Source organism: Balaenoptera borealis, assembly GCF_965194805.1.
Source record: "Balaenoptera borealis genome assembly, contig: HAP1_SCAFFOLD_1297, whole genome shotgun sequence".
NCBI classification, from domain to species: Eukaryota; Metazoa; Chordata; class Mammalia; order Artiodactyla; family Balaenopteridae; genus Balaenoptera; species Balaenoptera borealis.
The window spans coordinates 62082-77252 of NW_028122922.1; the positions used below are offsets into that span (position 1 = coordinate 62082).

Consider the following 15171-nt stretch of genomic DNA (forward strand, 5'->3'; position numbering starts at 1 on the left):
TCTTCTGCCCGTCTGTGCCCAAGATGGGAGCACAGGCAGTTAATAGAGAAGAGTGGAAAACTGCTCAGTCCTTACAGCCATCATCAACTGTCTGATTTTGGGTTTCTCAGGAAGTAGTGATAGTAGAGGTGTCCTGATAGCAAGAACCTTCAGATGATGCCGTTCCTCAAACGTAGTGAGAATTTCTCAACCTCCCTGAGTTTTTCATGACCCTCTTGTTCTTACAGAAAATTTCCAACATCCATCTCTACTTGGAACTCTAAATTCTCTGCAGCATTCTCCTCCTGTGGTGAGCAATGCAACTTCCCTAACACGAAGTGTCTGCAACTTCTCCAGAGTCTCTGCCCCTGCCGTCAGTTCGGCATCGGCTACTGGTACCCCTTTCCAGACACTCATGGGTAGTGCCTACCTTTACCAACATTCTAGCACGACTATGTTATCTGGAGTTACTGACCACAGCCAGATCTCCACTTCAGCTGCTTCCTATCCAGGTGTTCTTGAGTGGGACATCACAGCAAGCACTGAAAAGAATTCTTCTTCACTCGGAGACTTTACTCTGGCACTCACTGACCGCCACACAGCTGCCTCCTCCATGTTTCTGGCAGCCCAGTATGATAAAACTTCAGACGCCAAGAACATGGTCCCTCTACATCCATCGCTTTCTGCCAGCCTTGCTCAGGGAACACCATCTCAGATTCCAAATCAGGGGCAGAGCCGCCTGCCACTTCCCTGCCAGGAAGGGAGCCAGGTATATTACTATAACCAAGGCACACTGGGGTCTTTACTGTATGGAGAACTTGGCTCCTGCCCGCAATCCTACGGCTCGGCGTCATACACAGGAAGTCGGGCCTCTGGGCAACCAGAAATGGGAATGGGACCGAAGGAGATTCAGCCCACAAATATCCGACCACCAGCTTCCACCTCTGCAGTCTGCCACCCTGTGTCTGCTCAACGCATCACAGAAACAAGTTTTCAAGGTGAGTATAACAAACGCCAGAGAAAGTTGAAGAATGAGGTCGGCACTCAAAAATGGGGTCAAATCGACAGCTGGGAAGGGGTGTAGAGGCAGGTAGAATTTAGATCCTGAGCCTTTAATAACCACTACCTTCGCTCAGTGCCCTCTGTTTTTAGACTCTCTATGAGAACACCTAGGGCTTCCCTGGTGGCGCCGTGGTTAAGAATCCGCCTGCCAATGCAATGCGGGGGACACGGGTTCGAGCCCTGGTCTGCGAAGATCCCACATGCCGTGCAGCAACTAAGCGCATGTGCCACAACGACGGAGCCTGCATTCTAGAGCCCGTGAGCCTCAACTACCGAAGCCCACGTGCCTACAGCCCATGCTCCGCAACAAAGAGAAGCCACCGCGATGAGAAGCCCGCACACCGCAACCAAGAGTAGCCCCCGCTAGCCGCCAACTAGAGAAAGCCCGTGCACAGCAATGAGAGACCCAGTGCAGCCAAAAAAATAAATACGTAGAATAAATAAGTTCAAACAGTAAATAAATACATAAACATAAATTACAAAAAAAAGAACACCTAATGCAGGTGGGAAGGTGGGAGGGCCACTGTAGAGGTCATCTATGCTACATGTACAAGAACCCCGAGAGCACACCAATCGGTACCACACTTTTCACTGCTGTAGCCGATCGTTCCCCCTGTACTGCCACACTGTAGCACTCCCTTCCCTCATCTACTGCTATAGTCTCTTCGGAAGGTGTTTCAGAACTCTTGTTATGAGAGTGCCAGTTGAACTGTCCTCACTTCCTTCATTTATACCAGGATTGAAGACCTTGTGGTCCGAGATCCTGTCCAGAGAGCAAGCAGGCTAAGACTCTGTCTTTGTTGATGTATTTCATCAGCAAGGGCTCTACCCCCTCTCCTAGTTCATGGTGTGACGTGTTCTTGGCCTCTCGGGAAAGTGGGGAGAATGGAAAGGACCCTATATGAGAATGCTAGGCTTTGTAAAACATTTCAGGTTTTTAAAAATAAGACTCATTTTGTATTGGACTTATAAACAGTCCTATGAAATACAAAGCGAGCCGAGAATCAGCGACAGGAAAGGCTCACCAGTAAGAATTACAACAGTCACCGCTTACCTCGTAGCATAGGGCACTGTCCGTGATCCTTAAGAAGAGTTAGTAGAAATGCCTTGCCCATCTTGCCCCTGAACCCCTTGAAAGGTACACGACTGCTGTGTTGGTGTTTAGGGGGAGCATCTCACTTACCAGGGACTGACTTCTCCCTTGATCCCTTTGTAGGGATGGAGACCTCCCCCCTGGTGATGAAAAATTCCCTGGGATTGCAACCTCCAAGCCAGACGTTTTGTGTGACACAAAGTCAAGAACTCCCCAAGTCCTGCAGTAGCAGAAACAGCCACATACTTGAGAGTAACCCACCATCTGAACTTGGGGACATTTCAGTGACAGCTCCAGTCCAGAGTGCCAGGCGTCTCCTGGCCCTGCCTCCAGCTCCAAGCCAGGGACAAATAGAGAGTAAGCACGTGGATGATATCAAAACCAAGCTTTCAAAGCCTCTGGATGCCTACCAGATCCCAACAGAGAACCAAGATCCTCCACTACTCCCTTTAGGAATCCCTGATATTCACCAGCCGCTGGCCTGCACCGATCCCCTCAGCCAAGAGGAGCAGCCTGGTTCTGAAAATGCTGATCTGGGAGAGAACAGCCGGAGTCGTCAGGACCTAGGGACACTTGAAAATGGGATTGAACCTAGCAGTGGTCTTGCAGACATTACTACACTGGCGGAGGATATTCACCTTCCCCAGCTCTTTAATCCTTTGAAAGATCTTGATCAATCCCAAGGTCCCAACGTGATCAAAGCTAAAGACACCAGAGCCATTAAGGTGAATCAGGTGCAGGAAAAGCCAAGTGTCATAAAGGTTCCCTCTGATCAACCCAGGAAGAACAAACAGAAAGCCTCTGAGCCTATCAGTGGCGCTCCCAAGGCCAAAATCCAGCCAAAGAATCCAGAGTGCCTGTTAGGGGGAGAAGTGGTTACATGCCACGCTGCAGTCAGTGACAGGGCTCCTGTGAACACGGCCAAGCACTCTCAAGGCAAACCTCAGAAAGCTGCATCCAGAAAGATCAGCAAAACTAAGAGCCACGGGCAGGAAAAGACCAAAAGGACCAGAGGGAGAAACAAGGCTGAGGAGAACAAGCAGTCAGGGAACAAAGTCAAGGCAGAAGAGAAGCCAGCAATCCCCCACACGAAGCGAAAGGAACACCAAACTGAGCTTCTCCAACAGAGCTTTCAAAAGCCTCGAACCTCCCTTGGCGTGCGCATGCTGGAGTCTGTGAAGGTTCTTCATGCGCTGGGGAAGAAGAATGAGACGAAAACTGGGCGCTCTTCCTGTCGGCTCTTGGGAAAGTCAAGCAACCCCAAAGACCCCCAGCCACCCCCAGCTATCCAGCCATGGCGGCATACCCCACGTGAGGGGAAGGGTCCTGAGAAAACGCAAGTCCAAGCCCAGAAACCAGACAGCAGTGCTGAAACAGAGTGTCCGTCTCCAGCCCAGTATGAGCGGCCTCCTCCTGGGAAGGTCAAGTTGATACCTCTGCCTTTTTCTGCCTGGGACAAGCCTCAAGCTCGACCCGCTCCTCGGAGGCCACAGTCTCTGGCCTCACATCGGCCTGCTGGGGCTTACCGTGCCCAGCCTGGTTCTACTGACTCAGCTCAACCTGCTGCAGCCAATTCATCCCAGCCAGCTCCTGCCTCTTTGCCAGGCCCCGCCAAACCAGCTCAGCCAACTGTGACCAACCCAACCCAACCGGCTTGGCCCAACCATACCCAGCCTCGTGTCCCTCAGTCTGCTGCTCCTAGGCCTGCACCCTCCAAAACTTCATCTGGCGCTCCTCTCCAGCGGGAGCCTGTTCCCCCTGCTGTGAATAAGCGCCAGTCCCCACCCAAGCTCCAAACCCACTTTCTACTCCAAGACTTCAGCAAGCAACGAGTTCCATGGAGGGAACCCAACGTGCCTGAGCCAGTCATGTCAAAGCCCATCGAACAAGAGCAGAGGCCAGAGCGAGAGGCCATGAAGAGGCGGGCTCAACAACAACGGGAGAATGCTGCCAGATACACCTCTTCGGGCAAGCTGCAATTTTTCACCGAGAGGGAAAACGAAATGGAAATTGCCGACTACTACGGATACGTCAAGTGAGAGCTGCTAGGATTCTTGGTGCCACCTTGGCTACCAGCTGTTCTTCCATACACAGGTAAGACAGGTATAGAACTGAATAAGTAAATGGAATACAATTAATAGACGAGTAACAAACCTTTCGAATTTTCAGATGCTGCTAACTGGGGCGTGAGAAAGGAAGGACTGAAAGTTGGATGGGAGAATGAAGGAAAGGGGTAAAAACTGAGCAAAGAGGAAGGAACTTGGCCCAGGGCTAGGAAGGCCAAAAGAGACGTATGGATTTAGGAAAGGAAGCAGGAGCGAGGATGAAATGGCAGAAGTAAAAAGCAGGGTCAGAGGTCTGGGTTGAAAGAACACAATTGGAGTAGAGTTGAAGGTGACAGAAGATGAGTCTAGGTTTACTAGGAGAAACAGAAAAAGTCTCTCGGGGACGCTGGCCTTAAGTCTCACAACCACCAGATAGGTATTTCAGAAAACAAGAGGTTCAGGACACATCTCTGAAAGGTCTGAGTTGCCTTATTCAGGTGTGACTGTAGTGGGGGAATAGGGAAATCTACCAGAGAAGTGGCTAGGGCTCAGAGTTATCCTAGGGGCAGCTGACGACAGGGGCAGAGCCAAGGGAACTGCTGGATCAGGAGGCCCACGAACAAAGCAGGGGCATAGCCGCCTGTCACTTCCCTGCCAGGAAGGAAGCCAGGTATATTACTGTAACCAAGGCACACTGGGGTCTTTACTGTATGGAGAACTTGGCTCCTGCCCGCAATCCTACGGCTCGGCGTCACACACAGGAAGTAGGGCCTCTGGGCAACCAGAAATGGGAATGGGACTGAAGGAGATTCAGCCCACAAATATCCGACCACCAGCTTCCACCTCTGCAGTCTGCCACCCTGTGTCTGCTCAACGCATCACAGAAACAAGTTTTCAAGGTGAGTATACAGACGGCAGAGAAAAGTTGAACAATGAGGTCAGCATTCAAAAATGGGGTCAAATCGACAGCTGGGAAGGGGTGTAGAGACAGGTAGAATTTAGATCCTGAGCCTTTAATAACCACTACCTTCTCTCAGTGCTCTCTGTTTTTAGACTCTATATGAGAACACCTAGGGCTTCCCTGGTGGCGCCTGCCAATGCAGGGGACACGGGTTCGAGCCCTGGTCTGCGAAGATCCCACATGCCGTGCAGCAACTAAGCGCATGTGCCACGACGACGGAGCCTGCATTCTAGAGCCCGTGAGCCTCAACTACCGAAGCCCACGTGCCTACAGCCCATGCTCCGCAACAAGAGAAGCCACCGCGATGAGATGCCCGCACACCGCAACCGAGAGTAGCCCCCGCTAGCCGCCAACTAGAGAAAGCCCGTGCACAGCAATGAGAGACCCAGTGCAGCCAAAAACATAAATACGTAGAATAAATAAGTTCAAACAGTAAATAAATACATAAACATAAATTACAAAAAAAAAGAACACCTAATGCAGGTGGGAAGGTGGGAGGGCCACCGTAGAGGTCATCTATGCTACATGTACAAGAACCCCGAGAGCACACCAATCGGTACCACACTTTTCACTGCTGTAGCCGATCATTCCCCCTGTACTGCCACACTGTAGCACTCCCTTCCCTCATCTACTGCTATAGTCTCTTCGGAAGGTGTTTCCGAACTCTTGTTATGAGAGTGCCAGTTGAACTGTCCTCACTTCCTTCATTTATACCAGGATTGAAGACCTTGTGGTCCGAGATCCTGTCCAGAGAGCAAGCAGGCTAAGGCTCTGTCTTTGTTGATGTATTTCATCAGAAAGGGCTCTACCCCCTCTCCTAGTTCATGGTGTGAAGTGTTCTTGGCCTCTCGGGAAAGTGGGGAGAATGGAAAGGACCCTATATGAGAATGCTAGGCTCTGTAAAACATTTCAGGTTTTTAAAAATAAGACTCATTTTGTATTGGACTGACAACAGTCCTATGAAATACAAAGAAAGCCGAGAATCAGTGACAGGAAAGGATCACCAGTAAGAACTACAGCAGTCACCGCTTACCTCGTAGCATAGGGCACTGTCCGTGATCCTTAAGAAGAGTTAGTAGAAATGCCTTGCCCATCTTGCCCCTGAACCCCTTGAAAGGTACACGACTGCTGTGTTGGTGTTTAGGGGGAGCATCTCACTTACCAGGGACTGACTTCTCCCTTGATTCCTCTGTAGTGATGGAGACTTCCCCGCTGATGAAAAATTCCCTGGGATTGCAACCTCCAAGCCAGACAGCTTTCCTATGGAATGACAGAGAACTTGTCAAGGTGAAACACCAGTCTGCGGGAGAAAGGGAGGAAGAGAATGATGGAAATCGTTTCTGGGAAACTATTTTTACATTATGTGTTGTTTGTTCCCGGTAAATAAACTGAAATCTTCTTAACAGTACAACAAAATCTAAACCACTAAAGCCAACAATACAGGAGTATAACGTTCGAAAAAAATTTCTTTGGCTGCGCAGCATGTGGGATCTTAGCTCCCCAACCAGGGATTGAACCCACGCCTGCTGCATTGGAAGCGCAGAGTCTTCACCACGGGACCACCGGGGAAGTCCCAGGACTATCACTTTTAAAGGAGAAGGTACAAACCCCTCGGTTCTATGAACTGGAGATTTTTAGTAAGAAGTCAATATATTTGTTGTTAGGCACATTTTATGTTAGGCTGTCTCCCTGCACAGGATGCAGGCGCCTTGAGAATGGAAGTCATATCCCTCTATAGTACGTCCCTCTTCTTTCTGCTTTGCAGTTTGCTGCTCCACTTGTTCAACCCCACCTAGTAATAACCTATACTTCCCTTGTTCCTGTTTTCCCATCTGGAAAACAGACAAAAGGCAACCAAACAACGCAAAGGTCTCAACAAATAAGGGATATCCAAAACCAGAGATGGCCAGAACTTCTGTACCCCTGATGAAATAGTCCTCATACAAAACCTGATAATCAAATTCCTTAATGCTAGGAATCACAGTGAAAAATAGTATCTGAACTGACTTCTGTCAGATGAGTGAGAACTAAGGTTAATTCAGTGTATCTGAAGCATAGAAAGTGAGGGCAAAAGTGGCACAAGATGGGGCTAGAGAAGCAGAGAGGATTCTAGACCACGCAGAGTCTTAAAGGCCAACAGTGTGTTTTCTATTCTCAAAACAATGCTTGTGAGCGATGTTTATGAGCAACGTTCCAACTTGCTTTGAAGGTTTCTTGTGTGAAGAGTGGATTGGAAGGAAACAAGATATATGGACACCAGTTAGGACCTAATCGCAACAGACAGGCAAGTTCAGTATTAGGAAGTTGAGGAAGAGCTGGCTGACAGATTCCAAAGAAATTCAGGAGATGAACTGAAGCGGGCTTAATGGGGTAGGAGATGGAGGAAAGGAAGGTCTTAGGGAATTCAAGGGTTTACTGCACACATGAGCAAAGTCTCAAAATTAATCATTTGAACGTACAGAGGCGGATCTCCCAAATGACACCGGTTAGGAAGCAACGGTACGCCCTTTAGAATTCCTAGAGACAACACAAATCAACTGTTTCGATGGAAAATTCGGCGGGACTCTTGATTTCCATGGGAATACAGAGAAAAGAGACACTGATCTGGCTTGCAGGTATATTTAGGAAGCTGTTAGCCGGACATCACCTACTAGTATCATGTAAGTAGGCCGTCCGAAGTAGGAAGCTTAGGGGAAAAACCTGGAGGAAAACTTAAAAGCTTAAGCCACACCTCTACACTACACCACCTTTCACAATTTCTTCTCAGATAAGCATCATCCCCATCAGTGAAGAAACTCGTTCGTACCTCATAATAGGAAAAACAGGCCTAAAGATTCAATGTGTGTCTTGGGAGGTCCCATCTATGCGATATCTTCCTGGGACCAGAAAAGGCCCCAGGAAGATCCATCTCTGCACCCCTGAAAGCTTACCACCAAGGAAAATGACTAGGTCCATAGATTTCCTCCCTCAAACCAGCTTACCTCACACATAGATCATTAGCAACTCCGCCCTTACTCACATTATCACAGTCACAAGAGTGGTTAGGGAGAAAAGCACTAACCAGGGGAACTAAAACAGAGGCAATCCAGGCCAAGCTGGGCTGGTGGCAGATATCTTGCTCCTTACGCTCGGGTGCATAATGCGACTCACCACAGTGCCTTTTTCACAGACCCTTTTGAACGTTTCTCCACAGAATCCAACAGCTCAAGTTAGTTCATGACGCTTCAAGGTCAACAATCGTCAAGAGAAAAACATGCAATATGTCTTACAATGTTGGATTCCTTACAAACAGGACAAGGAGATAACCATGTAGACAAAACCAGAGCATTTGAAAACATCTGTATTCTACAAACACACCAGTGAATGCTATAAATAAGGTACTATGACATAAAACAAAATGAAAACTAGATGTGAGACTCTTCTCTTCAGTGTACAGACTTCATGGCAGTTGCTGCACACTATCTAGCTACTTAGATCTTTAACTCTCTGTTCTGTTAATACCAAATGAGGCCCAAGTGTGTCAACCTGTTTCCCACAGAAACCAAAAAGTCTACATGCATCTCTTTTCTCCTGTGCCCTTTCACCTTACCTGCTCCCAATTCTCCACCAACGTCCTCCTCTTTCTCTAATTATTCTCCTCTTCATTTTGCTTGGCCTTGCCCCCAAGCATGCAAGACAGAGAGTCCTAGAGGTCCAAGATTCTAGAGTGGCTGTTTGCAAGGCGGAGGAGATTACAGTAACTGCCACACTGTATATACTTCTGTGCAAAGAAAAAGGGACAGTGTTCAGAATGTCTCTCACATATAACAAGAGCTGGAGATGGCAGGATACCTGTGTGGCCCAAGGAACTAGAGCTAGCAAATTATGGGCCAAACAATTGCAACCAAAGGCTGGAAGAGGAAAGGTCTGCAACCAGCTCTGTCTCCTAGCTCTCTGGTATTTGCTGCCAACGGGCAGAGTCTATTTCGTGAAGCATCAAGCACTGAAAAGAAGACTCCTGCTGCTGGAAGTTGACAGGAAGTAACGTCCAATGCAAGATCAAGGCTTGTCCTCGAAGCAATGCCCATAATGGAAGAAAAAAAAAAAAGAGAAAGCGGAAGAGAAATGTTAAGTCGCAAGTCCAACCTGGCCCCCAGCCTAGCCCAGCCCAAGGAAGGTAGGAGTCAAGGAGAAGAAACTGAAAGAGAAGAGCCTTGGACCACAACATTCTCCACAAGGTACACTCAAGAAACTTCACCCTACTCTTGAACCAAGTTACAAAGAGAGCTTCTTAATCCCTACTTTGGCTCCTTAAAAGCTGCTATCAGTTCACTCATTAGACACATCTGATTTCAGAACAACTGTAATAGTTCAAACTAGATGGCTCTTTCCTTCCTAAGGATTATTAATTAAATAAGATCTATATAGCTCTAAGTATATGATACATAAAATAGAATACTCTGTAGAATATAAGTAACTCTTAGTTCAGTGTATTAATGAACGTCTGTAAGAAATGTGGCAATGATTTCCCTAATGGAAGAGCCTGGGGGAGGTAAATCTGTCTTCTAGGATTTCCTCCTCCCCAAAGCTCAGAAACTCAGGTGTTGTTTTAGCTCTCCTACACTCTCTTCACCCAAGCCCGCCTTCCTGTTGGGGATCGGACCTCCCTATTGGCTCTCTCATACCTTTCAACTGCCTGCTTTGTGACATCACTCTCCTCCCAAACCTACTACCACTTGGTAGAGCCTTGGGGTTTCCGTGGAGCTGTTTGGACCAGTAACCAGTGACCTCTGTACTGGACACGTGCGCCGTTCAGCTGCAGCCACTCAGACATCCTCTAGTGTTGTCTCCTCATCCCTTGTACCTGCAGTGGATGCTTCCTCTTCTCTGACCATGTCAGGTAAGAAAAGAAACTTTGGAAAGTTTTGCGTTCGATTTCTTTTGCCCCTAAATTGAGTAGGAGATTCAAAATAGCATGGAATAATGAGGGAAAGTATTGAACTACACGTCTGGAGACCTAATTTCAGTTTTGACTTTGACGTTTACTATCTGTGTGACTTTGGACAAATCACTGGCTGTCTCACAAAGCCTGTTGCTTTCCTTAACTGTTACGTTAGGATACCACATTGGGTTGATCACTCTGATCCCCTTCTTTTCCAGTATTGAGCCTTAAAGGGTACCCATGTAGAAAACGAAATCAGACACTTCTCAAGAGTGTTTCAACAGAAACATAGAAAAGCCAGGGGACATAGAAAACTAGCAATATATACCAAGATGTTTCATCTCTAATGGTCTCCCTCCACTAGGATTTCGACTAGTTGAAAAGAGAGAATAGGGAGAGAGGATGGAGAGTACTGGGCTCTACAGGGAGGCACAGAGTCGAGCGTAAGGAAGTTTAGGATGGTTTTCATTAGCACAGGCCAACAGGCACCAAGAGATGGGAGAAAATGTAAGAATGAAGAGGGAAAGCATAGAGGAGCTCTCAAGAAAAACGGAGTTTGCAATGGAATGCTGATGGGAACCAAAGATTTTCAATTAAAGCAGAAACAGCACAGAGGGAAACCTGCTCAGAGCAGGGCAAAACCAAGTTGATGGTAGCAAACCCTTACATTAACAGACTTAAGAAGGAAAGTAAGGCCAGAACAGGGGATCACCGGGAAAGGCAGCTTATCAGAAAAGTCATACTCCGTTTTCTTTCTTTTATTGCCTCTCTGAATACAGTTGGCCACTTGACAGTTTTGAATATAAACATTTTAGAAATACGTTTTAGAAATGATGCCTCCTATAAACAAGCAACCACAGTGGTTATCTAGGGGGCTGCTTTTCAGTGTTTTATTCTTTCTAATTTTTAAACTAGGTAGACATTTCACCAATTCAACATTTTAAGTGATATCTTCTAAATTGAATCAGAAGGACTATTTTCCTTGGTGTGATATGTAGGTTCTAAGGCAAGGCTGCTTTTCATTTTTACAGTTATTTCCTTCCTAACACAGAGAGCACATTGATCAACAGCCATCGTTCGCTTGTAGATCTTAGCTACCGAAGAAGAAGAAGAAGAAGAAAAAGTCAAGCCCCACATCTCTAATTCCCCCCACTTAGGGAATTCCCTGGCGGTCCAGTGCTTAGGACTCGGTGCTTTCACGGCCAGGGCCACGCGGCGCGGCCAAAGAAACAAAACAAACAAACATCCACGTTTATCGAAAACCATATTGTGGAGTCCTGTGGATTTTCTTACATTCGAAAATCTTTTTTAATTGGATTCTAGGCATGATGGTTTTTTGAGGTTTTGGGATGCCATCTTCTTGGATGCTGAAGATGATTCTAATCTAAGTTCTAGGATAAATCCAAAAACCTTCCTGATACATTTTAAGCTTCCTTTCTGCTTATTATATAAGCTATATTCATTGAAATATATATTTCTCCTAGGCTTAATACCTCTTACTTGCTGGGTAAAAATATGAAGGAGCACAATAATGAAACTCTTTTACACTTATTATTTTGCTGTCTGCTTCGTACCGGTTTTCATTGAAATACTTGTCTATATGTGTTGTGGCTACCTATACATGCACATTTATTGCATTCTGTTGCTTGTTATGCATTTTTTACTGACATACCTTCTCTGTCTGTATGCATTGGCTAGGAATTCATTCACCTCTATCACCTCCATCGTGTTTTCTGGTTAATAGTATTCACTAAAATAGAGTGGGCAAAATTCACTTTCATAATATTGCATGGATGGTACAGAATGCCATTTGTTAGTAAATTCATTAGGCTTCGATACTTGCCACATACCCCAGTTTTCATTAATATCTATGGATTTCTTTTTCGTTAACGTAATATGCTTGTCATGATTTTTCTTTGTCTTTCTAGAACTTATTGTATCTTCCTCCATATAAATCATACGCAATAGATCAGCTTATTCATCTATTAATTATTACTGCTATTATTATTGGTGGTGGTGTTATAACCACTTTATAGGTGAGGAATCTGAAGTAATCAGATAACTTTTCCCTTTCCAAAAGCACTTAAGAAATCCACTTTCGGGTAATCATTTTGAGGTAGGATGAGAAACCGGGCTTGAAGAGGGCAAAAATGACTCTTTCAATTCACCAGTTGGACTGAGCTGTACGTCACCTCTAGGTAATAGCGTGGGAACTGCACAAGCAAAGGGAGACACCGAAGACGACAATGGTAATAGCCGTACTGTTTTCTAATGGACAAAAAAAATGCCTATATTATAAGTTCTATTTCTCCTGCTTTCTGGCAGTATCATGCTCAGAGTGGAGTCCTGGCAAGGAAGTCAGGATACTTAGGTTCTGAAACCTGGTAATGATACTAACATAATGAGAGAACTTGAACAAGTCAACCCGACCTCTCTGAGCCTCAGTTTCCTTACTCACGAAATGAGACTGAGAACATCGAAGTTCTCTAAGGGCCTCCTAGTTCTAAAATGCTTCCAGTCTAGGAAATAGCATAGAAGTCAATACGAGTGCAGGCTGAAGGGAAAGACAGGGCAGGGAGAAGGTTGCTTCCAGCCTAGAGAACAATCTCTGAACCACACCACTTGGCTCTTCTGCCCGTCTGTGCCCAAGATGGGAGCACAGGCAGTTAATAGAGAAGAGTGGAAAACTGCTCAGTCCTTACAGCCATCATCAACTGTCTGATTTTGGGTTTCTCAGGAAGTAGTGATAGTAGAGGTGTCCTGATAGCAAGAACCTTCAGATGATGCCGTTCCTCAAACGTAGTGAGAATTTCTCAACCTCCCTGAGTTTTTCATGACCCTCTTGTTCTTACAGAAAATTTCCAACATCCATCTCTACTTGGAACTCTAAATTCTCTGCAGCATTCTCCTCCTGTGGTGAGCAATGCAACTTCCCTAACACGAAGTGTCTGCAACTTCTCCAGAGTCTCTGCCCCTGCCGTCAGTTCGGCATCGGCTACTGGTACCCCTTTCCAGACACTCATGGGTAGTGCCTACCTTTACCAACATTCTAGCACGACTATGTTATCTGGAGTTACTGACCACAGCCAGATCTCCACTTCAGCTGCTTCCTATCCAGGTGTTCTTGAGTGGGACATCACAGCAAGCACTGAAAAGAATTCTTCTTCACTCGGAGACTTTACTCTGGCACTCACTGACCGCCACACAGCTGCCTCCTCCATGTTTCTGGCAGCCCAGTATGATAAAACTTCAGACGCCAAGAACATGGTCCCTCTACATCCATCGCTTTCTGCCAGCCTTGCTCAGGGAACACCATCTCAGATTCCAAATCAGGGGCAGAGCCGCCTGTCACTTCCCTGCCAGGACGGAAGCCAGGTATATTACTATAACCAAGGCACACTGGGGTCTTTACTGTATGGAGAACTTGGCTCCTGCCCGCAATCCTACGGCTCGGCGTCATACACAGGAAGTCGGGCCTCTGGGCAACCAGAAATGGGAATGGGACTGAAGGAGATTCAGCCCACAAATATCCGACCACCAGCTTCCACCTCTGCAGTCTGCCACCCTGTGTCTGCTCAACGCATCACAGAAACAAGTTTTCAAGGTGAGTATAACAAACGCCAGAGAAAGTTGAAGAATGAGGTCGGCATTCAAAAATGGGGTCAAATCGACAGCTGGGAAGGGGTGTAGAGGCAGGTAGAATTTAGATCCTGAGCCTTTAATAACCACTACCTTCGCTCAGTGCCCTCTGTTTTTAGACTCTATATGAGAACACCTAGGGCTTCCCTGGTGGCGCCGTGGTTAAGAATCCGCCTGCCAATGCAATGCGGGGGACACGGGTTCGAGCCCTGGTCTGCGAAGATCCCACATGCCGTGCAGCAACTAAGCGCATGTGCCACAACGACGGAGCCTGCATTCTAGAGCCCGTGAGCCTCAACTACCGAAGCCCACGTGCCTACAGCCCATGCTCCGCAACAAGAGAAGCCACCGCGATGAGAAGCCCGCACACCGCAACCGAGAGTAGCCCCCGCTAGCCGCCAACTAGAGAAAGCCCGTGCACAGCAATGAGAGACCCAGTGCAGCCAAAAAAATAAATACGTAGAATAAATAAGTTCAAACAGTAAATAAATACATAAACATAAATTACAAAAAAAAGAACACCTAATGCAGGTGGGAAGGTGGGAGGGCCACTGTAGAGGTCATCTATGCTACATGTACAAGAACGCCGAGAGCACACCAATCGGTACCACACTTTTCACTGCTGTAGCCGATCGTTCCCCCTGTACTGCCACACTGTAGCACTCCCTTCCCTCATCTACTGCTATAGTCTCTTCGGAAGGTGTTTCAGAACTCTTGTTATGTGAGTGCCAGTTGAACTGTCCTCACTTCCTTCATTTATACCAGGATTGAAGACCTTGTGGTCCGAGATCCTGTCCAGAGAGCAAGCAGGCTAAGACTCTGTCTTTGTTGATGTATTTCATCAGCAAGGGCTCTACCCCCTCTCCTAGTTCATGGTGTGACGTGTTCTTGGCCTCTCGGGAAAGTGGGGAGAATGGAAAGGACCCTATATGAGAATGCTAGGCTTTGTAAAACATTTCAGGTTTTTAAAAATAAGACTCATTTTGTATTGGACTTATAACAGTCCTATGAAATACAAAGCGAGCCGAGAATCAGCGACAGGAAAGGCTCACCAGTAAGAATTACAACAGTCACCGCTTACCTCGTAGCATAGGGCACTGTCCATGATCCTTAAGAAGAGTTAGTAGAAATGCCTTGCCCATCTTGCCCCTGAACCCCTTGAAAGGTACACGACTGCTGTGTTGGTGTTTAGGGGGAGCATCTCACTTACCAGGGACTGACTTCTCCCTTGATCCCTTTGTAGGGATGGAGACCTCCCCCCTGGTGATGAAAAATTCCCTGGGATTGCAACCTCCAAGCCAGACGTTTTGTGTGACACAAAGTCAAGAACTCCCCAAGTCCTGCAGTAGCAGAAACAGCCACATACTTGAGAGTAACCCACCATCTGAACTTGGGGACATTTCAGTGACAGCTCCAGTCCAGAGTGCCAGGCGTCTCCTGGCCCTGCCTCCAGCTCCAAGCCAGGGACAAA

General features: G+C 47.0%; 1 protein-coding gene across 1 annotated transcript in view; it reads right to left on the reverse strand.

Moving 5' to 3' along the window:
• The window catches only part of LOC309621572 (uncharacterized protein), a gene marked incomplete at its 5' end in the record, with an annotated part of 164993 nt that overhangs the window by 57117 nt on the left and 92705 nt on the right, over positions 1 to 15171 (reverse strand). Inside the window, one exon of the mRNA XM_082408991.1 lies at positions 6303 to 6440. Within this exon, the coding sequence (XP_082265117.1) occupies positions 6303 to 6440 (138 nt within the window). The remainder of the gene's footprint in view (positions 1 to 6302; positions 6441 to 15171) is intronic.